The sequence below is a fragment of the Zonotrichia leucophrys genome, chromosome Z (genome assembly GCF_028769735.1).
Source record: "Zonotrichia leucophrys gambelii isolate GWCS_2022_RI chromosome Z, RI_Zleu_2.0, whole genome shotgun sequence".
Lineage (NCBI taxonomy): Eukaryota > Metazoa > Chordata > Aves > Passeriformes > Passerellidae > Zonotrichia > Zonotrichia leucophrys.
In genome coordinates, this window is record NC_088200.1 from 8,800,191 (window position 1) to 8,824,507 (window position 24,317).

The 24,317-nt window shown below is 57.7% G+C and overlaps 1 protein-coding gene across 1 annotated transcript; it reads left to right on the forward strand.

Moving 5' to 3' along the window:
• Window positions 1-2,135: 2,135 nt before the first annotated feature.
• PHF24 (PHD finger protein 24) lies at window positions 2,136-12,552 on the forward strand. The gene is made up of 8 exons (XM_064735763.1): window positions 2,136-2,560; window positions 7,484-7,856; window positions 8,942-9,127; window positions 9,569-9,647; window positions 9,753-9,955; window positions 10,241-10,407; window positions 10,629-10,730; window positions 10,836-12,552. The coding sequence occupies exons 2-8, from the start codon at window positions 7,488-7,490 to the stop codon at window positions 10,930-10,932; spliced, it is 1,203 nt and encodes a 400-aa protein (XP_064591833.1). The 5' UTR covers window positions 2,136-2,560; window positions 7,484-7,487; the 3' UTR covers window positions 10,933-12,552.
• The last annotated feature ends 11,765 nt before the right edge of the window (window positions 12,553-24,317 follow it).

Consider the following 24,317-nt stretch of genomic DNA (forward strand, 5'->3'; position numbering starts at 1 on the left):
TTTCGGAGAGGACAGGGGACGGTGTCCTCCTCCTCCTCCTCCCCAAAGGGTGCGAGACGATCCTTAATCTGGCACAGGTGTCCTTGCAGAAGCGGATCTGGGCTGTAGCTCTCATTTTGGGGGGCAGCGCACCTGCCTGCGGCGGGATGCCCAAGGCCTTTGGCAGCCAGAGCAGGAGCGGGGCTGGAGCTCCTCCTTGCCTCTGCTTTTCCAGGAACCACCGCACTCGGCCCCGGGACTGCCCTCCCCACAGAGGCACTAAAAGCTTTTACAGCCTGCCCGCACACTCCTCTCCTGTCCTCTGGGGCCAAGGTTCGTCTGTGAAGATGTTTCTCGCTGGCCTCCCTGACAGCTGGCATCCACTTTCTCCACCCCACAGCCATCCCAACACCTTTCCACCATGCTCCCCGGGCTAAATAATGCAAAATGTGATTCACCATAAAGGAAAGCATTCCTGAGGAAGGATGAAGCACAGGGAGGCACCTTGGGCCAGGGCAGGGCACCCAGAGACTGCATTAAGGCTCCTGCAGTTTATGGAGTGAAGCAAGGCAGGACCCGACAGCCACAAGCAGAAAACAGATAAATCCTGTCTCCAGCCTGGCTCTGTGCATCCCCAGCCATGGGAAAGACAGCCATGGACTGGCTCAGATCGCAGCACAGCACCCAGATGCTGCTTTCCCAGCCTCTGGATCTGTTTGCAGGTGACATGAGCTGCAGATGGTCTCAGCCAACTCCCAGGTGAGCCATGGGAAGGGTCCATAATGACAATATGGGTATTGTGGGGTCAGTGTCAGTAAGTCTGTAGAGGGCTAGCACAGGGTGTGGAATAGCAGCCAAGGGTCAAGAACCATTCTGGCACCAGCATGTGGCACCAGCATGTGGAACCTGGTCCCCCCAGGGCTGCCCTGTCCCAGTGACCTGCACCTGGGCATGCAGAGCACTCCGGGGGTGTTGCATACTGCATCCACCACAGTATGTTTTGGGGTGTAGAAGACCTCCGGGATGGTTCTTCCCATCTTCCAGAAGCCAGGAAGCTTCAGTCATCAAATGTTTCTTAATGCCAAGTCTCCCACTCCACACTCCCCATGCTCTCTGTATGGGAGAGGTGACATCCCTTCCTGTCCCCTGCTGCTCACTGCTGTCCACACACCCACTGTTCTGTGGGGCTGGCAGATCTGGAGCCTGACAGGACCTGCCCAGTGGAGGACACAGGGGCTGGCAGGGCTAGGATGCCAGGGAAGGATGAGGATTCTCTCTGTTCCCCCCAGGCAGTATCCTGGGAACAGGAACAGTGCAGTGGGGCTGAGCAGAGCTTCCCCGTGTCCCAGTCAGAACAGCACCTGCTGTGCCCAGCCTGGCCAAGGAGCTGGGCAGCCCTGCAGCATCCGCACTGCCCAGAGCCCTCTGCTCTCACCTTCAGCATGCACCCCAAGCCTGGATGGAAGCTGCTCCTAGGAGGGCTCAGAGTCTGTTTCATCCTAAATCATCCCCATGTAGACCTGTCTATTCCTGAAGGGGAAAGTTCAGCCCCTTACCAGCGGCACCCCCTTCCAGTGAGGTGTAAGGGGGCTGAGCGACCATCCCCAACAAGCTGATGTGGGGCAGCTGGGGATGCATGTGGACCAAATACTCTGCCTTCAAAGGTGCTGCATTGGAGCTGTGCCTTTTTCTCCCCACCAGATCCTCTCCCCTGCCCCATCACCCCTTCCAGCCCCCTGTATGCCCCCAGCACTGCTGCAGCCCTGTGGTGTCCACCCAGGTGATATAACAAGTCCTGGGGACTAGAACAACAAAAAACCCCTTGTTTTGCATTGAACTGGGCACACAAGGCTGCATGTAGCCAGCAGCCACTGTGCCCCTGCTGCACCATAATGTGGGAAGGACAGACTGCCTGCAGCACTGACCAGCAGACATTGGGTTAAAGCAGGTGCAGGTAGCCCGTGACTGAGGCACTGGTCTGGGGAAGACCCCGCAGCGGGGGCAGATGAGACCTTTGCTCATCCTTGGATGCAGTCCCACCTCTGTAATCCTTGAGGTTTTTTCTGAGAAAGGCGGTTCAACCCAGGGGGCCAAAGGAGATGCAGGGAAAGCTTCTATTGGTATCTTCCAGCACACGTCAGCCCGGTTAAAAAAAATCTCCGTTTCTCGGAGAGCTTTTTAACACGGCTCGGGCAGCAATTGGTACAGGGACAGCAAACCAGGCTGCATCTGCTCAGCCCCAGTCACAAGCTCCCTGCTTCCTCTGAGAGAGAGAGTGTGTGTGTGTGTGTGTGTGTGTGTGTGTGTGGTGTGTGTGTGATAGACACAGGCATCCGCTCCCAGCATCGCGCTGCCTCCTGCATCCTCCAGCAGCAAGTGCAGGGCTCTGGCTTCCCGGGTACCACCCTCGCTGCTCCATCCATCCCTCCATCCCTCCATCCCCTGATAGGGATTTGCACGCGGGGCACGGCATGCGGTGAGCACCCGCGGGCACAGAGGGGCTCGTGGCCAGAGGCAGCGGCGATGGACATGGTGTGGACTGCTGTCTAGGGCTCCTGTTCCCAGAGCGACCCCGATCCTGGTAAGTGGGTTTTTTGGGTTTTTTTTTTGTATTATAGGTGCTTTGCTGGGTGCGTAGCATGGGCTGTCCACACATTGTGTCACCCTTTGGTGGGTTCCCCCACTGCCCCCGGGATCCTGGGACCAGAGCGCCTGGGATGGGATGCTTGGGAGTGGGGATGAGGATGGGGTGAGAGGGTCCCGCCCAGGTATCAGGGTCCTCATGTGGGTACTGGGGAGGGAGAAGAGAAGGAGAAGTGCAGAGCTGGGCAGGAGCTGTGTCTGCTGCAGAGAAAGGGACTCTGCTGTCACGGCATTTTCATCCCCCTCTGGGAGATGAAAGAGTGCGACACACCTATAAAATCTGTCATAGCGCGGCAGGATGGGCAACCTGATCCGGCAGGGAGAACAGCCACTGCTTGGTGTCCCCAGGACTGAGACACAGCACCCCCCCCACCCGACATCCCTGCTGGACTCCCACAGCCCTGCAGAGGGTGGGAGGGACCATCAGACCATCAGCCACGGACCTCTCTGCCCCATGGCAAATAGATCATCTCACAGCAGCAGTCCCAGCAGTGCCATAGTTCTGGCATGTGCTGTCTGTCCAGGAGAGGGGTCAAGAGGATGCTGCCAGACCCCCGTGGCCATCTGCAGCCAGCTCAAGGAGCTGGAATGCGATGTCCCCTAAGCAGAGCCTGCTGCCTTCGCAGCCTGGTCCCCCTCACCCCAGGCAGGCGGCAATTGGCAGGGTGTGCAGAGATGTGCAAGAGCCATGTAGAACCGTGGCAGCTCCTCCCAGCACTGCTTCGTGCCCTTCGGACCGAGACCTGGGACCAGGCTGCCATGGGCTTTGAGGTCCCAGTGTTTTCCTCTGTGTTGGTACCCCACCCCTCTGCCCCCAGGTTCCCTAATGCTGCTCTAAGTAAGGCACAGCACTGCAGGGAAAAAGACCCAGCAGCCTGGGGAGGGCAGGGAGGAGGCCTGGCCCCCTGGCAGCCTGTGGGGACCAGGCACATCCTTCCCCCTGGATCAGGGAGCCAGATCCTGGCACACGAGGGGGGTCTGGTCTGCACACCCCGGGAGTGGGTGCCTGCTCAAGGGTGCACCAGCCCCAGCACCCACCGACCCTTAATTTGCTGGGAGGGCCTTTCACCAAGGACACACTGTGGGGCCGGTAACAGTCAGTCCTACAGACCCTGTGGCCCCACACCCCCATGTCCCCAGGCCACCACTGCACACCACAACAGCTCACCCTGCACCCACAGCCCCCGAGAAGCACCCATCCCACACCCCCCAGCTGCCACAGACACCACCCCACTCCCACAGCTGCTGCAACACCCCTGCACCCAAAGCCACCACCCACCCCATGCCCACAGCAGCACCCCCGTGGGCCATAACACCTGCCCCGCACTGCCAGCCACGCCGTGGCACGTTCACCCCGAAGCAGCACATCCACCCCTCGCACCTCATCCCCCTGTGACACATCCAGCCCTAACAAACACAGCCCCCCGCGCTGCTCCCGACGCGTCCCTGCTGTGCTCCCAGCCGCCACACCACCCCAGCTGCACTGCACACCTACCCGTGTGTCACCCCCACCCGTGTGTCACCCCCACCCCTGTGTCACCCCCACCCCTGTGTCACCCGCCGCCACCACCCACCACTAACCAGGCACCCCCTAACCCCAGCACAAGCCACGTGTGCTCTGCCATGGACAGAGATTTTGCAGCCATGCAGGCACCGCTGGTTCTGTTTGCATCTGGATGCTCTGCCCTGTTTCCTTCTCCCGGGGTGCCTCCGTGCTAGCCACCAGCTCTTTCGCCATTCGTACCTAACACAGGCTTAATTCTCACTCCAGCTGCACCAGCCTTGCTTCCATGCCTCAGTTTCCCCCACGTAGAGAGGAGCATGAAGGTGGGAAAGATGTGTCCATGGGCACTAAGAGGATGAAGTGTTTCTGGCTCAGTGTTTTGCTGCAGGAATGAAGCAGTACGGAGCAAATCCAAGAGAAGAGTGAGGGGAACGGATGTCGCCCAAGGATCAGGGCAGGGGTGCAGGGGGAAGGGGACAAGGGAAGAGGTTGGGAAGTTTCCCACCACCCACTGTGACAGCCCCCAGTGCTGGCAGGGCTCGGTGGAGCCGGGTGTTTGCAGGCAGCTTCTGCCTGTGCCCAGATTTAGCTCCTCTGTGGGGGCGACCTAAAAATAGCCCCACACTGCAGCCTGGCAGCAAGGTCGAGGCCCCTGCACCTCTTAGGTCACCATGAGACAGGTGGTGGTTCTCTTTGCCTCAGGGGGTGGACACAAATAGCACCGGAGACACCTTCCCCCAAGGACAAGTGGGGACGCAGGGGCTGCTCAGGTTTCTGGGCTGCTATGAGGTGAGACTGACCCTGGTCCTCCCTCCCCAGGAGAAGGGGGACTCCCAAAGTCTGGCAGGCCCCCAAGTCATCCCAGGTTCTATGTGAAGGTAAAGTCCCACCCCACAAAGCCAGGTCAGGCAGAGCACAGGGCACGGGCAAAAAAGGGGTTAGGACAGTGCAGAGCAAGTTTGGGGTATCTGGGGAGCAATGGGGCCTGTGGAAAGGGAGCAGAGTCTGGAGACTGAGTTCAGGGTGAAGCCATTCAGCCCTGGATGTGCAGGCAGGATCCAGCTGCACAGCACTAGCAGGGGCAGGGAGGCAAGCAGAGCTGAGAATAGACACAAGTCGTGACAGAAGTGACACTGTCCCGGCTCCAGGCACACAGTAGGCAGTGGCAGAAGGCACTCGGGGAAGGCTTGGGAGAGGACAGGGAACAGGGAGGCGGGCTGGGATCTTGCAGCAGCAGCGCAGTGCAGGTGGGTGACTGTGAACACACAGGAGAGCCAGATTTGGGGAGGAATACAGCAAGTCCACACACCAGCCACCCTTCTATTGCACTGCAGGGGGGCTCGGGTTGGGGTACCCAGAGCTCAGCAGCATCGTGGGGAGAAGCTGCCAGCACGCTGAGATGAGGAACATGGGTGTGGGTACCAGGGAGACTGGGGGGCTGTGGGCCATGCACCTCTTTTCACTCTTCTCTGTGAGCCTAGCCCCTCTGGACCCTCTCCTCCCCACTTCTACGCAAACCTTGGGCAGGAGTAGGTCAGGATCTGCTCAACACTCGCTGCTGCAGGGACCTACAAAGGCAGATCTTGGGGGGATTTCCCTGTGACTTCTCCGACTCTCTCGCTCGCAGGCAGAGCTGCAATGCTGCCCAGCAGCAGAGCTGATCCTGACCACGGCAGACGTGATCCTGAGCCAGCCAGGCAGAGGGTGGTGGCACGGCGAGGAGGTAGAAACACCCAGGTGTTTTCCTTCCCACTGGCACAGCCGCAGAGACGCTGTTGCTGTGGCTCGGACACGTGCCTCCAGCTCTGCCCCGCTCCCACCCTTGCAAAGCCCCGGGAGCCGAAGAAGGCCGGGCACCAGCTCCGAGCCAGGCACTGCGGCCAACAGGTGCAAATACCCCAGCCCGCACCCGTGCCCACTGCTGGGACCCCCACGCGCAGGACGGGGCCCACAGCACACGTGTTGCACCCCCGGCTCAGCGCGTGGGAATCTGCAGGCAGATGGTCCCGCGGCGGTGGCGAGAGGCTGGGGAATCACATGCGTGCGCACGCAGTGGTGTTTGCCGCCTGCCAGCATGCTCTGCTCTGCTCCGCTCGGCCCTGCTGCTGCGGGGTACCTGTAATTACCCTGACCAGGCTCCCTGCCACAGCAGTGCCCGCGGAGTCGAGTCCTCCCGCAGGCAGCGAGATCCCGGCGGTGTGCACGCGTGCTGTTAATTATCCCGCTACCTGGGGACTTCCCTGCCGGGGCTGGCGGGGAGGGAGATTGCTGCTCCAATCTCCCTGCTCTGCCTCCCGGTCCCTGGGCACCAGCTGGAAGTGCCTCTTTGCTGCAGCATAGAATTAGAGAATAATTAAGGCTGGAAAAGACCTCTAAGATCATCGGCTCCAACCATTAACCCAACACTGCCAAGGCCACCACTAAACCACATCCCTAAGTGCCATGTCTACATGGTTATAAACACTTCCAGAGATGGTGATTCCACCACTGCTCCCAGGGCAGCCTCTTCCATGGTGCAACCCCAGCATGGCACGAGGGAAGCCCTTGGACCCATGTGAGGTGATGCTGTGCCCCATGATGCTGGAGGCCAAATTCTGCTTCTCCCCAGCTTCAGCTCACACCCAGTGAGAGAGAGTCCAACCTGTTATTGCTGCTGCTGTTGGCCTCCCCACTTTATCCTAAGGTGATCTTCCCCTGGCACTGAAGTCAAACATCCTTCTTGGGTCCCATGTGCCCCTGTCCCATACATTTCCCCCCTTCCCTCTTGCACCCTCACAGTCCTCCTACGGCTGGCCCAGCCTCCCCACATGGCTCCTTGCAGCATGCCCAGTGATCACAGCAGCAGCACACACACAAACATCTGAGTGCAAGAAGAGGCAGCTGAGTGAAGAGGAATTTAAGGAAGGTGAGGGGTCAGCACCAGACCTGCCATGACCTAGTCCTGGGCAGAGCTGCAGAGAGGATGTCTTTCACCCTTGAGTGGCCACAGAGATTGTCTTTAAGGCAGAAAGGAGATGCACGCTAGGAGAAGGGTTACAGCTGGTCCTAGTACCTCTGGGTTTTACTGATCTGGCATGGAAAAGGCCTGGATGTGTTTCTTGTTAAGCCGGAGTCTATAGAGCAAGGTGGAGAGGCACCCCCAAACCATCTCCCTGCCTTCTGTCCCACTCCCCCACCCACTCAGACCCTCCATGGCCAGGAATCCACCTCCCCACGGCCACCACCATGATCCCAGTGTCAATTTGTCACAAAGACCCCACTTCTCCCTGCCCTGAGCTGCTCCTCATGCAGCTGGGGGAAAACCACCAGGAGACCCTTTTGGGGGTCAGGGACATAGCACCTTCCTTCCCACCGCAGAGCCATGGGGGTGCTGATGTCCAGGAGGCAGACGGTGGAGAGGGTGCAGAAGGTCAGCTTGGCCGTGTCAGCCTTCAAGGACGGGCTGCGGGAGCAGCCATCGACACGGCGCCGGGCGGAGGCGGGGACCGCACGCCAGGGGACGCTGGAGCAGGAGGTGCAAGAGGGAGAGGAGGAAGCGGTGGCAGGACCTTCCCAGCCGGAGGAGAGCAGTGCCGCCAAGGCGGCCTGGGAGCGGCTGCGGGATGGCCGCGGCGTGGAGCCAGAGGAGTTCGACCGGGCCAACAGGTTCACGCCGCCAGCCTTCATCCGGCCCAAGAGGGAGCTCCACGATGATGAGCCGCCGGACATCAGCCTGGAGCAGAGGGAGCAGGTGAGCGGATGGAACCACAGAGACGGTGTGGGAGGGATGGGGACAGGGCTGGAGGTGCACAAGCATCTGAGTGTCTGCCAGGCAGTGACAATCTCGCAAAGCCCTACGGGGTGGCTCAGTGGGGTACAGGGCCAGCAGCCAGGCTGGGCAGGTGGATGTGCCACACTGGGAGGGGGGTGCAACTGCTCAGATGTGCCCTGGAGGCACCCTGGGGTGTCTGGAAAAGGAGAAGTCACTGCTGGGCACAGGCAGTTCTAGGTCTGGGTAAGAGAGTACAATTTGATATACATGTTTATCCACCTACAGTCAACCAGCTTGCAACTCACACCATCCCTCCATACCTTCAGTCCCAACATTCCTGCCCATCTACAACCCAACAGCTTATCCACCCAATCCTACAACCCACCCATCCACACCCACAACCCTACACATACAGCCACCCACTCAACAAGCCTACCCCCCAGCCCACCTACACCCTTATATGGCACCATAAACACATGGAATATCCTGAATTGAAAGGGACCTACAAGGATCATTGAAGTCCAACTCCTGGTCATGCACAGGACACCCCACAAATCACACTAGGCGCCTGAGAGTATTATCCAGGCTTGGTGCTGTGACCACTGCCCTGGCGAGCCTATTCCAGTGTCTAACCACAGCCTGAGCTAAATTACACAGGGTACCTAGATAATATACCCAGGTTAGCATCTGTTTGGAAGTGGAAATGGAAATGTGTGGAAAACCTTACAGCTTATCCATCAATAACTACAACCCTAAAGACCAGCCAATGTACAACCCTACAGTCCAGCCACCCACATGTAACACACTGCAAAGAACCTACGGCTTCACAGCCCCATCAACCCTATAGCCAGACCCATCCACCCACCAGTCTTCCCCACAAACACACCCACCCTCCTCTAACTTGACCAGCCAGGTCTGTTACAACAATCTCTTCCCTATGCCAGCCCCACACATTCCCATCTTCCCCCCTTAGCATCCACTCCCACCTGCAAAGCACTGCCCAGACGGAGAAGCCAAGCCCGTGCCCACACTGCTCTGCTGAGCCTGTGCCCGTCCCTCCCCAGATCCTGAATGACGAGATGTGTGAGATCTGCGAGGTGTGGACAGCTGAGAGCCTCTTCCCCTGCCGCATCTGCCACCGGGTGTACCACGACGGCTGCCTGCGCCGCATGGGCTACCTGCAGAAGGACAGCACCGTGGAGGTGACAGAGACCGCGCACACCGAGACCGGCTGGAGCTGCTACTACTGCGTGAGTGCCCAGACAGGGGGACACCAGGCTGCTGCTGGGTGGTGGGTGCTCCCCAGGGAACTGTGCCCCACGTGGACACAATCAGGGTCCCACCTCACAGCCTGCTCTGGGGCAATGGGGGATGTGCTGCTCTCCAGTTCCCACCACCCACCATGGCCTGATGGGGTCACCAGATGCAGGGGACAGTGGCCATTTGCAACCTCCTCACCTCTGCAGGTAGCTCCTCAGAACCTTGGTGCAGGATGTGACACTGTGCAGAGCTGGAATGGCCAAAGCCCAGGGGCGTGGAGCCATCCCACTGCAGTACCCTTGGGTGACACAGCACATCTCTCTGGGTGTCCTCACCCACTTGCCTTCAAGGGATCCCAGTGCTGCCATAAAGAGATGTGCTCCCTCACCCCATGTCTTTTTCTCATCGCTCCTCTCTGCTCCCCACCCCAGGACAACCTCAATCTGTTGCTGACAGAGGAGGAGATGTACAGCCTGATGGAGACCCTGAAGAACTGCAAGATCATTCCAGGTGTGTACCTTCCATGCGGTGGGTCCCAGATGGCTGCAGGAAGCAGCTGGGGAGGTGGGTCCCCCCTCCTTCCTGGGCACAGCACAGCCAATCTGTCCCCTGCAGAGAGCTGCCTGACCCTGGATGACTTCCTGCACTACAAACACCAAGTGCACAAGCAGCAGTTTGAGCGAACCATGCCCGAGGCACAGGAGGAGCAGGCAGCCCTGCAGTTCAACGCCTTGGACCCTGACAAGAAAGGGCACATTGAGTGGCAGGACTTCCTCTCCCACGAGTCCATCCAGCTGCTGCAGAAAATACGGCCACAGGTATGGTTGTGGCACCCAGGACTTGCTCCTCTGGCTGTCACACATGGTCACAGCACCCAGGGCTGGCTACCATGGCCAGCAGATGGCAGTGGCACCTGGGTCCAGCATCCACAGCCACAGCACCCAGGGTCATGGCACCCAAAGCTGATACCCTTGGCTGTGACACCTGGGGCTGACTCCCATGGCCATGGCACTCAGGGTAGAGACCCTTACAGCCTTGGGGATATAAGGAGGGAGGTTCCCACAGGATGAGTGCTCCACCTTCGCTTCTCTGACCCCCCCTAGAATGCCCTTCTGCGGCTGCTGACACCCAAGGAGCGGGAGCGGGCACGGACAGCCTTCCTGGCCCTGGACCAGGACAACGACGGCTTCATCGGGGAAGCTGAGTGCCGCCAGGCCCGGCACAGCTGGTTCCGCAAGCACCAGAAGGAGATGCTGTCCTGCAATGTCAGGTGAGGGGATGCCCACCCTGGTCTAGGGGTGATATCCCAGCCAGGGACTCCCAACACAGTCCCAACACCTACCAAAGGGGCTCAGCACACAAATGGTTGCCCTGCTTCCCGCCATCTCTCTCTCCATGGCCCCCCAGCCCTGTGCATCCTTTTCCCCCACCACCACCACCATTTGGGGTGCAATGGAGTGGGGATGAAGAGCATCTTCCTCCCTGCAACAGCATCAGCCATGTGGGACCCATATCGGAGGGCAGCCCCGCCAGCAGCAGGAACGGCAAGAGCCCGGAGAAGATCTTGCCAGCCACAAAGCAGGAGGAGACCAGGTGAGGCAGGGATGGTTAGGGGGGTGGCGGACACCCCCATTTTTTGGGGAGACCCTGGGGGAGCAGTGTTGCCTGGGTGTCCAGTGAGCCCACATGTGCCCGCAGGAGCATCGACTGGCCCGGATTCCTGCGGGAGAACGTCGCCTACATCCTGGCCGCGCGCCCCAACAGCGCCGCCCTGCACCTGCAGCCCCTCGCCTAGAGCCGGCCGCGCCTCGAGGGCGCGGTGCCACGCCCGCCATGGGGACCTGCCACGCCTTCCCCGCGGGCACAGACAGGCGCCCATTGGCTGGTGGGGAAGCGGCCATGCTGCCCGATGCCCCGCCTCCCCCTCGGATTGGCTGTGAAGAGGATGGGCGCCGGGCTCTGATTGGATGAGGGAGTGTCTCTTGGGTCTCTGATTGGTGGGGGGAAGCAGGGCGGGGCAGGGCGTGTCCCCATTGTTACTTGCGCCCTGCAGGGACCGCGGTGGGCGAGGGTACTGTGCCCGGGGTCACCATGGGGCACAAGGGGCAGAGAACAGGCTACCCCCATAATCCCTGTCCCCACAGCACCCAGGGACCCGCAGACAGAGCAGGGGCTGCCCTGGGTGCTTGTGGGGTGACAGCAGAACCCAGAGTTCCCGTGTGTCCCCAGCCTCCCACAGCATCATGGCGCAGCACAGCTGAGCCTCTGCGTGCCACAGGCAGCACCCACGGGTCTGTGGCAAGCAGTGTCTCAGCTCATCAGCGTGGTGGATCCTCACGGGATGTGGCTGACTCCCTTTGGGGTCTCTCACATCCCTGCCCTACTCCAACAGGGGTTGGAGCCCAGTAGGTCCATTTTTGCATGCACACCTAGTGGCTGGAAGAGACGGTTTCCTGGCATGGCTCAACCCTTCCCTGCTGGCAACCAACTATTTAATGCCAACATCAATGGTGTAGGAAGGAGCACTGGTAACAGAAAGCATCAGAGGATAGGAAGGCAAGGTCAGATGTAGGGGGACCCCCCTGTGCCTCTGATCTTGCCAGCAGCACTCCCCTGCATCCCTCATCCCCTCCTGTCCCCCTGGTTCCAAGGGATGCTCTTCATTTGCTTGCCATTCCAGTCCCACACCAGCCCTGTTCAGTCTCGCTCTCTACCCTCCGCATAAAATGGGCAGACTTGCCTTGCTGGGAGCATTAGTGCTAGTGGTAAGGAGGAGGAGGAGGCAGAGCCCAGAGCCCCCCCAGGTGCCAGCTGCAGGGATGAGGCATTCACTGGCCCCTTTGGCAGCCCACAGTGATAGATGCACTCAGCCCACAGATGAAGGAGCAGAAAGCCCGGAAGCCTTGCCCGAGACACACCAGGGTTGGGATGCCCAGGTCCCATGGCAGTCCCAGCAGCTGTTCCTGCCCCTCTAATCCCTTTCCCGCAGTGCCCTCAGCCTCTCCCTGCTGGTGTTCTGTGGCTCAGCCAGGAGGCCCCGGGGTCTAACAGGCCAGGGATGCACTTGCAGCAGCCTGGTCACTCCCTCACCTCCATCCCTGATGCCCTGTGGGCATCATCCCAGTCAGCCCCCTTCCCCCAGCCAGGGCACAGTTCCCCTCTCCAGGGTCTCCCCCACTGCAAGACCAGGAGGCGCACCAGTGCCACGACATCTTCCTCTACCACCCTGGCATGCCAGGCCATTGGGGATATTTTGGATGCCAGGTCCGAGATGTGGCCAGAGCGCCAATGGGGATATTTCGGATGCCAGGTCCGAGATGTGGCCAGAGCCATGGCGAGGAGGCGGCCGTGGGTGCGTGGGTTGCAACTCCCTATCCGTACTGAGATACATTCATTAAACAGCTGTGTCCAGCTAGCCTCTGTCTGGTGTGCTTACAGGGCTTCTGGCTTCTCTGCAGGCATTTCTGGGCACCGACAGCTTGCTGCTGCTTAAAATCCCACCCCAGACTCAGGTCATGTCCCATCAGGCAAGCTGGGCCTCCTGTCCCCAGAGTGTCCCACAGCAGTGACAGGGGACACTGCATGTGTACCCAGGACCCAGCAGACTTGGGGTGCTGCATGTCTCCCCACGAAAGCATAGAGTAAGGAGAGTGCCTGGCTGATTGTGGAACCACCCCAAACACTGCAGTGAAAAGGACACCCCTCTACAGGGATGAGTGTGCTCTCCACCCTTAGAGGCACTGGATGATGAGAACAGAGCACTGGAGACAGCTGGATGCTGGGAACAGGCTGTCTGCAGCAAAATAACCCTGCAGAGACACCAAGATTCCCCAGGAGAGTGGTCCCCACGGCTGGAATGCTCCAGCTGATCACATCCACAGAGCTCCCAGGAAAAGCTGCAGTTGTTGCTGGCAGCACATGGCCTGTGGGAACCTGGCTGCCACTAAAGGGGACCCTCCAGCCTGTGGGGGACTTTCCTTGCAGTGCCCATGGTGCAGCTGGGAGGGGAATGGGATTTGAGAAGAGAATCTGGGAGGGAATTGGGAGGGGGTATGCTGCCCTGACAGCACCAGTTCAGTCTCTGGGGCCACAGAGCTTGCTGCTAAAAGCTTGACTTGGATATTTGAGCTCACTCCTACGATCACAGTGGGATACCATTGCGTACAAACCACAGCAGGGGTATCCAGCTCACCCACAGAGAAAACCCAGCAAGCATTTCAGGCTCTGAGAGCCAGATAAGCCTTTAAATTATCTTTGTCACCTGGGAGACACACTCATCACCTTGGGGAAGAAGATGGACATCTGCAGGAAGGGGGAGGGACATTTTGTGCCTGGTCACGGATTGGTGATGATGTGGGCTCTGCCAGTGGAGGGAAGCCCAGGGAAGCCCTCACATGGCGAGAGGTGTTAAATCACTGTGTTATTGCTCCGTCTGCTGGAGATGAAGAACAACCAAGCACAGAGCACAGGCTTAATAACCCTGGGAGTGGGGCACCCACAGCCAGCACCCCAAAGCTCTTCACCCAGGGAACAAGACACAACAGTTCTCCCAAGCCCAGCCCACTCTGTCGTGCCCTGCAGCAGGCTGGCACCCCTGCCAAGACACACAGCTGGCTGGTGTCCCCGGGAAGCTGGATAACAAGGGCCACAGAGGGCCGTGGTGGCCTGTGTCCTGCAGGGCTGTGCTGTCACCACTGCAGCACCAGCTTCACAGCTCTGTCACAGCTACAGATCCCCAGGGGTGACCAGCATGCAGCACGCTGTGCCCCAGCCACGTCTTTACAGGGACAGCATTGAGGTCTGGGCAGAAGCGGGAGGATGTGATGGGGGAATGGGCAAGGTGTTGCTGTGGCTCCTCTTTGGTGTGACCTGGTTCTTCAAGGCTGCTGACCTCTGAGACACTGTCCCAAGAAAGAATCTGTTGCCTGCAGACCACCCTCCCTAATGCCGGGGCAAGCCTGTCTGCAAATACTGGAGGGTACCTTCAGCTGCATTTGGTACCAAAGCTCCCAAACACCCAAAAACTGGCACAAAGCTCTCTCTGGATACTTGTGCAATCTGCTCACCTCACACTGGTGCAAACCTCTCTCCAGATCTCTCTGAATGCTGGTGCAAACTGAGTGCCACTGCAAACCTTTCCCTTAACAGCAGTGCAAACATCCCCATGGTGATCCCAGATAGTAAACCAAAGGATGAACATGCGCATGTGGAATTTAAGGCTGAGACAAGAACCAGCTGTCCAGCCCAACCCTCCCAAGCCCTGCTGAAGTTACAGTGTGCAGCTCACATGCCTGTGGTCCCACATCTGTCACCCACCACCAAGTGCCATGCAGTGGATGCACCCCACTGGGGGTTCCCAGGCCCAGTACTCCAGTCCAGCATCATTCTGCTTGGAGCCAGGAACAGAGTCCCAGGGTCTTGGGGGGCAGCTCTGGCTCCTGTGTTTCACGGCAGGCAGCGGTCAAATATTGTCCACCCTTTACTCCAGTGGTCCTGCTGTCTGGGAGGGGACTGGCAGATCCTGCCTGGCTCAGGAGCAGCCCACAGATGATGGCTTACTGCCCCACGGGAGACCTAGGAGGTGGGGGATAGTAGTGCCTCACTCTGTGTTGAGGCTGTCCTCTCTGCCAGGCTGCAGGGCTGTTGGACAGGGCTGCCACCCCCTAAAAAAAACTCTATTAGTGAGGAGGACTTGGTTTTGCACCCCAGGTTGCAGGATAACACCCTCCTCTGAGCCTGGACGCCTCTGCACATCCCCGCAGCTCCCCTGGACTTGGCCAGATGCCCCTAGGTCTGGTGTGTCCCAGAGGGGAAGTGACCACGATGAACCAAAGCCAGACAATCATCAGGAGAGTTGTACTGGCATAGAGAGGAGAAAGATGACCAAAGGGACATGTCACTATGAACCCTGGCACTGACTATCACCAGGGCAAGACATCAGAGCCCCATTCTATCACTGGACCTGTCAGAGACCACTGGCAAGAAAAGAGGATTCTCTGGGCAGCATGTGACAATGACAGCAAAGCCACAGCCCGTGGAGGCAATGACACCGTGGTGGCCCCAAAGATCCTTCCCCTCCAAGACCAGAGCAGGAGTGACCATGCAGAACAGGGATAAATGATGTCCCCATTTAGCAACATCACTGCAGATGCGAGCCAGAAAACAATATGGGGAAACTGAGAGGATTTGGGAGAACAGAATTGCGATGAGGAAACTGGATTACCCATAAGTGATCCCCTTACCCCAAATCGGGGTCCCTAGGGACACCAGGGCCTTCTGGGGACAATTGAAGGAGGGCTGGGAGTGGGTGGGCTGGGAGTGGGTGGGCTGCGGAGAGGTGTAAGGAGGGGCGTAAGAAGCGTGCTTGTCCCCCGCCACAGAGTGGTGACCACGCGGTGTCGCCCCTGCTCCACGACCGGAGCCGGCGGTGCCACTTGGGAACCCGCCGGAAGCACACAGGGAGCAGGGATGCGGGGATGGAGAGAGGGGGGACGCAGGGACTCGTTTCAATACCCCGAAATAATTGTGTAGGCTGGCTTGTGACCCCCTTCCCCTCCTGCACCAAATCCAGCTCTGACTCCTGCCTCTGCCTCATAGCACCTTCCTCCTCCCTGGTTATGTGTCCGTGCTGGTGAATGCAGGGCCACACCTGCTGCCCGGGGAGCTGGGACTGAGCCAGGGCAGCCCCACGCTCCTGCAGGGGTGGTCTCCATTCTCCGCAGCCCCCTGGAGCTCGGAGACCCTGGGCCTTGGAGAAGAGGGATTGGCTCAGGGCTCCCTCGGGTCTAACAGCCCTTCCCCATGAGGTGCAGGTAGAGCCCCCTCCTCTCCTCATCCCCTGGCAGGAGCCCTGAGCACCACCTCCTCTGCACAGAGCCACTGCACCCCCAAATAGCCAAACAGCACCCCCCAAATAGCCACTGCACCCCCCAAATAGCCAAATAGCACCCCTCAAATAGCCACTGCAGCCCCCAAACAGCACCCCCCTAAATAGCCACTGCACCCTGCAAATAACATCCCCCAAATAGCCACCGCACCCCCCAAATAGCCAAATAGCACATCCTAAATAGCCACCGCACGCACGAAATAGCCAAATAGCCGCAGGGTCTGACCACACCCGGCACTGCAACCTGGCTGAGAAGGCTGTTCAGGTGATGGAAATGAAGGCTAGCGCTAGGTGTGGTGGCATGGGTAAGGACGGTGATGCCCACCAGCACCTGCTGGGACCAGTAACATGCTGCTCAGATCCACAGGGCAGTCTGGAGGGAGCCATAGGGCACCTGAGTGGGGAAATTACATCCCCTCCCCAGCACCTACCCATGTACCCAGCCCAATGCCAGCTGTTGGATGAGCTGCCCCAACAGGACACAACCCCACAGGCCCTCCAAGATGGGGATGGTGTGCTCCTCTCCGAGGAAATGCACATGACCTATCCCAGCCACAGGAGCCCACACAGGGCCTGTGCATGGTTTTCAAGCTGCACACTGTGCCACCAGCTCCTGCCACCCCCACACTGCTGGCTTGGTGGCCCTGGCAGAGTGCAGGGCTGCCAGACACTCCCTCCTGTTCCCAGCACAGTCTCTCCCACTTTCCCCTGCACAGCGCGGCTGCGCGGGGGGGACAGGGGGGTCTGCGTGGTGCAAAGGGTGCAGAGGAGGCCCTGGGGTGGGGGGGCACAGCGCAGAGCCGGGCATGGCAAGCATCTTGTTCCTACAGCAGCGTTGCTGTGACTCATCCTAGCAACCCACACAGCACCAGGCAGAGTGTCCAGGTCCTCTCCTGCCTCGGAGCAAGGCCATGCCGGAGCAATGCATTAACAGCACTGGCTGCCTGACTCCTCATTTCCCTGATTCTACTGCCCTGGCATTGCAGTGGGACTGGGAGTTGGCCCCAGCCCTGGGCTCCCATGTTCCTCTCTGTACCCCACAGTCCCCTAAGCAGCTGCTAGCAAACAACAGGGCTGGTGTGATAGGGGCCATTGGGTGCCAAATAAAGCAGAGAGTGAAATTATTTGGGGTACAGTGAAGGGCAGGACCTGCCTTCCTACAGTGCTGCAGTTAACACTGGAGCAGCTGCTGATGGCCCCTCTGGATAGCACAGCAGGTAGTGCCATGCCTGTCCCTGTGTGCCCCAGCACTCCTCCTCATGCCATATGTGTGCTGTGCACCCCACTATCCCCTCTTCATGTAGGATGTGCCCCTGGACACATGAGACAGCACACATAGTTGTCTCAGCTTACCCTCAAGTCATGGAACACTGACATGAAAGCATCTAATGTGGGAGCTCGGTGGGGCCAAGACGTACCCTGCTGGCCAGGGAAAGAGGAAGTCAGCCAGAGTACCTGGAAAGCAGGGATTTGGATCTGAGCCACTCCAGAAAATGAGCACTGTTTGGCACTGGCAGAGGCACCCAGCCCTCAGACGACTGGGGACACAGAGTTCCATCTGGGGTATCTGCCAACCTACGCAGCATCAATTGGGCCATTCACTCTCCAGGAGTGGGGCCTGGGGCTCTGGCAGTAAGGATGGGAGTAATAAAGGGGGAGGTATACCTTGTGTTCATCATGGAGAACCCCGTGACCCAGCAGAAAAATGATCCGGGGGCCGGAGTGACTGATCTGCGAGGAGCCGCACAAAACTATATCTGTCTTTCTTGGCAGAGTGATGACTAAGGGAAGGACAGGAGAGCAGTCTGCACACCGCCAGGCAGAGGAGGAATTATTTAGGCTGGAGCCTGGGGGTGGAGGGATGGGGGCTGGGAGATGGGTGGAGGGAAGGTGGAAGCTAGGTGGGATGCTCTGGCAGTGCTCCCCCTCCCTGCCTGAGGGACACCAAGTACTGGTGAGAAACAGCACAAGAGCTGGGGAATTGGAAGCTGCTAGCTCACTTTTGTGGTGGAAATACTTTCAGCCAAGGGAGTGTCCTGCCCTGGCTCCAGCCCCGCAGCCAGGCCTGGAGACCAACCATCAGCACTGCAGGACAGACAGCATCTCCCACGCACAGGATAACATGCAGCTGCTGCCTGCACAGGGTGGGTCCCACAGGGTGGAGACATGGTCCCACTCCATGGCATTTGTTCTGAGCCCCAGCCCACAGCTGTGCTCTCATGTAACCACCTGGCACACAACAAAAATCAAAGGAAGGAGAAGGGGATGCAAAGAAAAAGGGGCTCATCATCCTCTGGGACCAATCCCTTCTCCCAGGAAGGAAGGGACCTCACCAAATATGCTATTCCCAAAGCCAAAAGGTACCAAATCTATTTTGTGGGGTCATCTGGTGCTTGAGGAGCTGGCATCAGGACCAAGAGCAAGTGAAGTACTCAGAGTCACAACTCAAGCTGATACTTTGATTGGACCACCCTGCCTCATTCACCTGAGGGTTCCACCCTGCTACCCACTTGGAAAAGATTTTTGCAGCATAACTGTCATACAAACATCCCAACCTAGCTGGCACGTGAAGCTGTGGGAGCCTGCAGGCTGCGCCATGTGTGGGGAACACACCCAAATGACATTTGTGCCCTCCACACCATTCAGCCCAGGGGGATTTGCTAGGGAACATTACTTTTAGGTCAGAAAGTCCCCGACACAACCAGGAGTCCCATCAGTTGACCATAATAGGCTACAAGAGCAGGACCACACTCCAGGATGGTGTAGGAAATGAAATTAAGGAAGAGGCCATAACCCAGCATGACTTCATGTCCATATATTCAGCAGAGCTTGTCAAATAATCCTTGCTTCTTTATTTGAAGACTTTATAAATTCGGTGGCTAAAATACCATCATGCATATACCAGGCTGCTGTCAGGTCATGCTGTCATGCCAGGGGAGCACTGGGCAATGCCAGAGGGAGCACTGGGCAATGCCAGGGCAATGGGGCTCAGAACACTGGGCAATGCTGTGGGAGCACCAGGCAATACCAGGAGAGAAGCAGGCAACATCAGGGGAGCAGAGAGCAATGCCAGGTGACAGAGAGCAATGCCAGGAGAGCATCAGGCAATGTCAGGTGAGCATCACAAGGCCAGTGACCTGCCAGGACCCAGCCCTAGGGACCTTCACCCATCACTCCAAATCCCACAGGCAGGAACAATTCTGTCACTGCCCAGCACCCTCTGAGATGGTCTATGTCCCTAGGCGGGCAGCAAGGTGGGATTCAGAAGCGACAGCATCACCCTTGTTTCATCTCCCATCTTCTCATCTTCAAAGCAACCTGATGTCCTCTTCCAACACCCTCGCTGTAGCCTGGCAACAGCAGTACCAGCATAGAAACAGCTGTACTGGCATGGAAATGATAGTACTGGCATGGCAACGCTGTGGTAGAGAGATAAAAATGTCAGGCAGATCCCCTTTTCTGCTTCCCAGAGCAACAAAGCTGCCCCATTTCCCTTGGATACCTCGAAAGGGCTCTGGGCACTAGACATGAGGAGCCCTGCCAGCCTCATCTCCGTTGCCCATGTCCCCTCCCCATTGCCCAGCACTGAATGAGATGAGTTGCTGGGTCTCAGCCGAGGTCTCATGTCTCGGCACACAGGGAGCCACGGCAGCAGGCAAATGCCCTTCGTGGGTCCCTACGGGGGTAGAACCATGCCCCCCCTTCTCACTTCCAGAGCAAACACCGGGTTTGAGGGGCACAAATCTGTAAGACCTGAGAAGAGGGTTCCCGTCATTTTTGGCATTTCCCCTGCAGCCAGTCCCTCTTGCTGTTCAGGGATACCCCTGCGGTGGGGAGGAGAGGCGCATGGGACATTAGGACTGCCCTCCTCATCCCATTTGGATGAGGGGAAGTCTCCGCGGCGGCAGGCAGGGAGGGCAGCCCAAGCATCCCACTCTGCCGGGTAAGGAGATCCGGTGGGGCATCGGAAGTTACACAACCCTGCGCTATGCAGACAAGGCAGCGAGAGCTGCGGGGGCGCACGGCAGCCCCCGCCGTGAATTCCCTGACGTGGCAAACATCTCCCGAAGCCCCCTCCATGCCCACCTGCACACGCAGGCAGGAACCCACGCACATACGCAGGCAGGAGCCCACACGCCGGCACACGCCTGCCTCTAAAGGAAAAGCCTCGCCAGAGCCAGAGCTGAAATAGTGAATTGCCTCATTCATTCACCCTCTCCGGAAGCTTTGCCCGTACATGCAAACATACGCGCAGGCAGACATGTGTGGCAGACACGTGCGGCCATCCCTAAGCCCTCCAGGAATTCCGGCAACCCCCCCCCACCCCATCCCCATCCCCCGAGCCAACTTCTTCACCCCCCTCTCCAAACTGAAGTATATTCTGCATCTGTGCATGTCCTGCCAGAACCCCAGCTCTGCAGGAGGGCAACCCTGATTGGGGCAGATTCATGGCATGATGGGGAGGGTCTCATATTCCCTGAAGGGGGGAAATGCCCCAGGGAATATGGGACCATATCAATATCATCAATTTTTAGTCCCAAATCCAGAAACTCTCACACAGTACCTACCTCCTTAGCACACATAAAAGCATTCCCAGCCAGATTTGTCCCAACAGTTCAAGGGAGACAGGGATGCTACTGTAGCAAAAACCCTCACCATGGCCACACAGGTCACTCTACCCCAAAAAGCCTGAGATGGACCCAGCAGAAGCTGTGCAGGGCCTGGCACATGCATGACATGGGTGTTATATACGTGCATGGCAGGTGTGTGAATGCCCACTGACACATCCACATGGGATGGGCATGGACAGAAACCTCCATTACTGAGCTGAAAGGTCAGGCCTGGGGTTGTCACACAGCAAACACTCCCCAGGATGCACAGGCTCACAGAAGCCACAGGAGTCACAGCACACACCTGTGTGCAACCCCTGGCACATGCAGTCTGTGCCCACACGAGTGTGCACACGCCTGACACACTCCATGATGCTCTGCTGACCCAGCACACACGGGGCACACACAGGCCAGGCAGCAGTGGGGCACAGCCATGCCTGCCTGTGCCTCAGCACAACCCTGCTCTGCTGGCATGTCCTCACGTAACTCCAGATGAGTGTGGGACAAGACTCCGCACCAAGCTGGGAGTTGGAGCAGATTCAGCTCATTACTTTTCCTAGAATAACTTCGAGTCCCCTGAGGTGCCCAAGAAAACATCCCATCTCCACCTCCCTCGCACTCGCTCAGCAGCACCAACCTGCAGTGCAGTGGTGGCAGCCACCACAGTCTGTGTGGCATCCGTAAGCACATCACCATGCCCTGGAATGAGACCCTTTCCCACCCCAGAGCCAGGTCACAGATCCTGATGCTCAGTTGTCCCCAGTCCTATTCTCCCTCTCTCATACAGGAGTGATGGACACTGATGCACTCACAGGTGCCCCAGGACCTGCAGGACAGGTACCCAGCTCAGTTCCCCCCTCTGATTGCACAGACGTGTGCCAACATCTGTCCTGGACAGGGAACATTTCCTGCAGTGGGTACAGCTGCCCACCTCAGAGAGACACAGGGATTCAGACCCTACATGTCCCAAGGAAGCACAAGCACCAGCACCTACTGCATGCCCTGTCCCTGCCCACGCTCTCAATGACTGCTCTTCCCATTTGACTTTGAGTATTCATATTTTTCCTCAAACTTATCTAGAATTTGAGACCAGACACAGGGACTAGTATGTGCTCAGACTGCTGGTTTGTCCTAACTTAGCCTGTGTCCCTTACTGAACTTAGCAGGCTGTGTTCGTTACTGAACCCTCCTCCTCACAAACGCAGGTCATTCAGTGCCATGCCAGTTTGAGTGACACTTTATAAGAAGGTGGTTTGCCAAAGAAGAAACCTGCCACCATCACTGTATGGCAGCAATCCCAGCTCCCCTTGGTGCAGTTCAGCCCCTCTCCCCGGGCCCAGTACATTGAACCTTCTGTGGTTTTGTTCCTTTCCAGCAGCAGCAATTTCTCCTCTCCGCCTCCCTCCCACTCCCCATCCTCTGGGCTGTACTTGCAGTGCCACTGCCCTTACTGAAAGTTGAAACAAAGCAGGCAATCAATTTGGGACTGATTTTCTGAAGCATTAATTCTTCTATCCTGTTCTCATGTGGAGACGCTGCTGCTCTCCTCATTTACTCCGTAATTACACAGCACTGTAACTTTTCCCTCTCCATTATTTCTCTCCCAGCAAATCAGAAATGAGGGGTTGCAAAGTCTCCCTTTCACTCACCACCATCCCTGGCCAGGCCTGGATGTATTTTCTCTGAATGTACTTGATTCTTGGATGCATTGGCTTTATCTTGGGGTCTGGCACCATGTGCCAGGCTGAATCCTCTCTGCAGTTCTCACCATGGGAAATAGGACATGGCTTTGGGAAGAGAGCCCCAGTGCTTCACACATGGGCCACACACCTGGTCAGCTGTGCAGGGCTTCCAGACACCTTTGCATCCCCAGGGATTTGGCCTCCCTGGACTCTCTGGAGTGCCACTTCACAGGGCTGCAGGGAAGCACTGGTGGGTGCTGGGGAAGGGCCAAACCCCTGTCCTGTCCTTTGGCCTGGACTGAGAGCAGAATGCAGGGCTTGCTCTGTTCTCAGGGTGTCCTCTCATGTCTGTGTTCCAAAGGTGGACAAGCACAGGTCCAGGCTCTGCCACCAAACCTGAGTGATGGAGGTGATGGGCAGGAGCCCCATTCCAAGCTAGAGGAAGAGTAGAAGTTAGTGGACAGCTTCAAGGCCACCTGGACAGGACCAATCTCCTTTCCCCATGGAGCAGAGCAATGCATCCAGGAAAAACACATGCAGAGAGCAGCAACTACAGACATGTCTGCCAGGCAGGAGAGGATGACTGTGCTCAGAAACCTCATGACAGGCACCCAGGGACACCAGATCCAATTGAAATCCCAAAAGACTACCCTCTGAATCAGAGGGACATGAGAAAGCTACTTGACTTGCAGATGGTGACCTATAGCACATTGTTAACCACTCCCCATTTCATACACTGCCTCCACACCCTGCCCCACCTGCCCATCCTCTGTCTCCAAGCAAGAAACAGGCAGAGAGGGAAAGCCTCCTTGCTACAGCCTCCAGCCAGACCATTAGATGCTCAGCCAGACCCTGCCAGGAGCATCAGCTCACTCACTACTGCATCCTCTCCCATTTCAGCATCAAGACTGGCAGCTGTATTGGGTTCCTGATGCAAAGCTCTAGGCAAGACTGTTCCTGCCTGGAGCAGACAGCGACCTGGAGATCTGCAGAGCCATCACATGACAAGCACAATGCCACACAGCAAATCCAAGGGCCGAGAGGCACAAATCCCATGAGACCAAGCCAAGATGCCCGCAGTCAGGCAGCTCCACAGGTCTGCTTTTACTTTTGAAGATAAGACAGGGCCACCTCAGCATCCTCTAGCACTCCTAAGGGGGTGCTTGGATATCTTAACCCTGTCCTTTCTCTTCTGCACAGGGTTAGAACTTTACCTGCCCACTATCCATAAGAAGATGGGATACTAAGGAAGCAGCAAAATCAGAGATTGTAGTTACGGGCCATGGGTAGACAGGAAACCAAACCACTTCAGCACCAGCAGAATCTTCTGCCCTCATAAAACATTACCTGCATCCCTCTGAGCATCACCTGCCATGGGGCCAGGGCAGACACACGGAAGGAGGTTTGGTGGGAAATGGAGAACAGCCAAAACCAAAATAAAGGCAACCTAGCTTGTTCTTTCAGGAAACTCTCCTTGCAGACAATCCCTGTGATATTTTTATTTTTATTCTGGACATCACACATTTGGTAGCCCCATAGAGATATGAAGATTGCTACAGCAGTCAGCTGGGCACCACTTGCTGTCCCAATGAACTCCTCACAGCTCATCTGGCATGTTAAGAATTAGATGCCAGGCAGATCTGCAATGGGAAGGCATCAGATGGACACACTTCCAGTAGATGGAGCAGGGTTTGTCTCCAACCTGTGTTTCAGGCTGGAGAAGCTACCCACCTCCAGCTGTGACTTTCAGGGACAGCATCTCTGCTGGAAGCACCTGGGGACACCCCTGTCCTAGAAAGAATGTTTCAGGGCCAAGATTTCTAAAATGACAGAGTGGCTGAACAGACTAGAGCAGCTCAGTATGCTTGACACCCAAACAATTTGGTCAAAATGTAACTCAGAGAGGGAAAGACATTCCCAGGAGAAACCAAGTAAATAGCTTGGCCAAAATGTAACTTGGGAGAGACACGCTCAGGAGGAATCGAGTGCTGCAGGACAACTT

What these genes read in the sequence shown, in the direction of transcription:
- PHF24 (XM_064735763.1), top strand. Translation starts at nt 7,488, where the DNA reads ATGGGGGTGCTGATGTCCAGGAGGCAGACGGTGGAGAGGGTGCAGAAG. An exon ending in GCCTGGAGCAGAGGGAGCAG is followed by an intron (nt 7,857 to 8,941) that starts GTGAGCGGATGG and finishes GTCCCTCCCCAG; the next exon opens with ATCCTGAATGACGAGATGTG. An exon ending in GAACTGCAAGATCATTCCAG is followed by an intron (nt 9,648 to 9,752) that starts GTGTGTACCTTC and finishes TGTCCCCTGCAG; the next exon opens with AGAGCTGCCTGACCCTGGAT.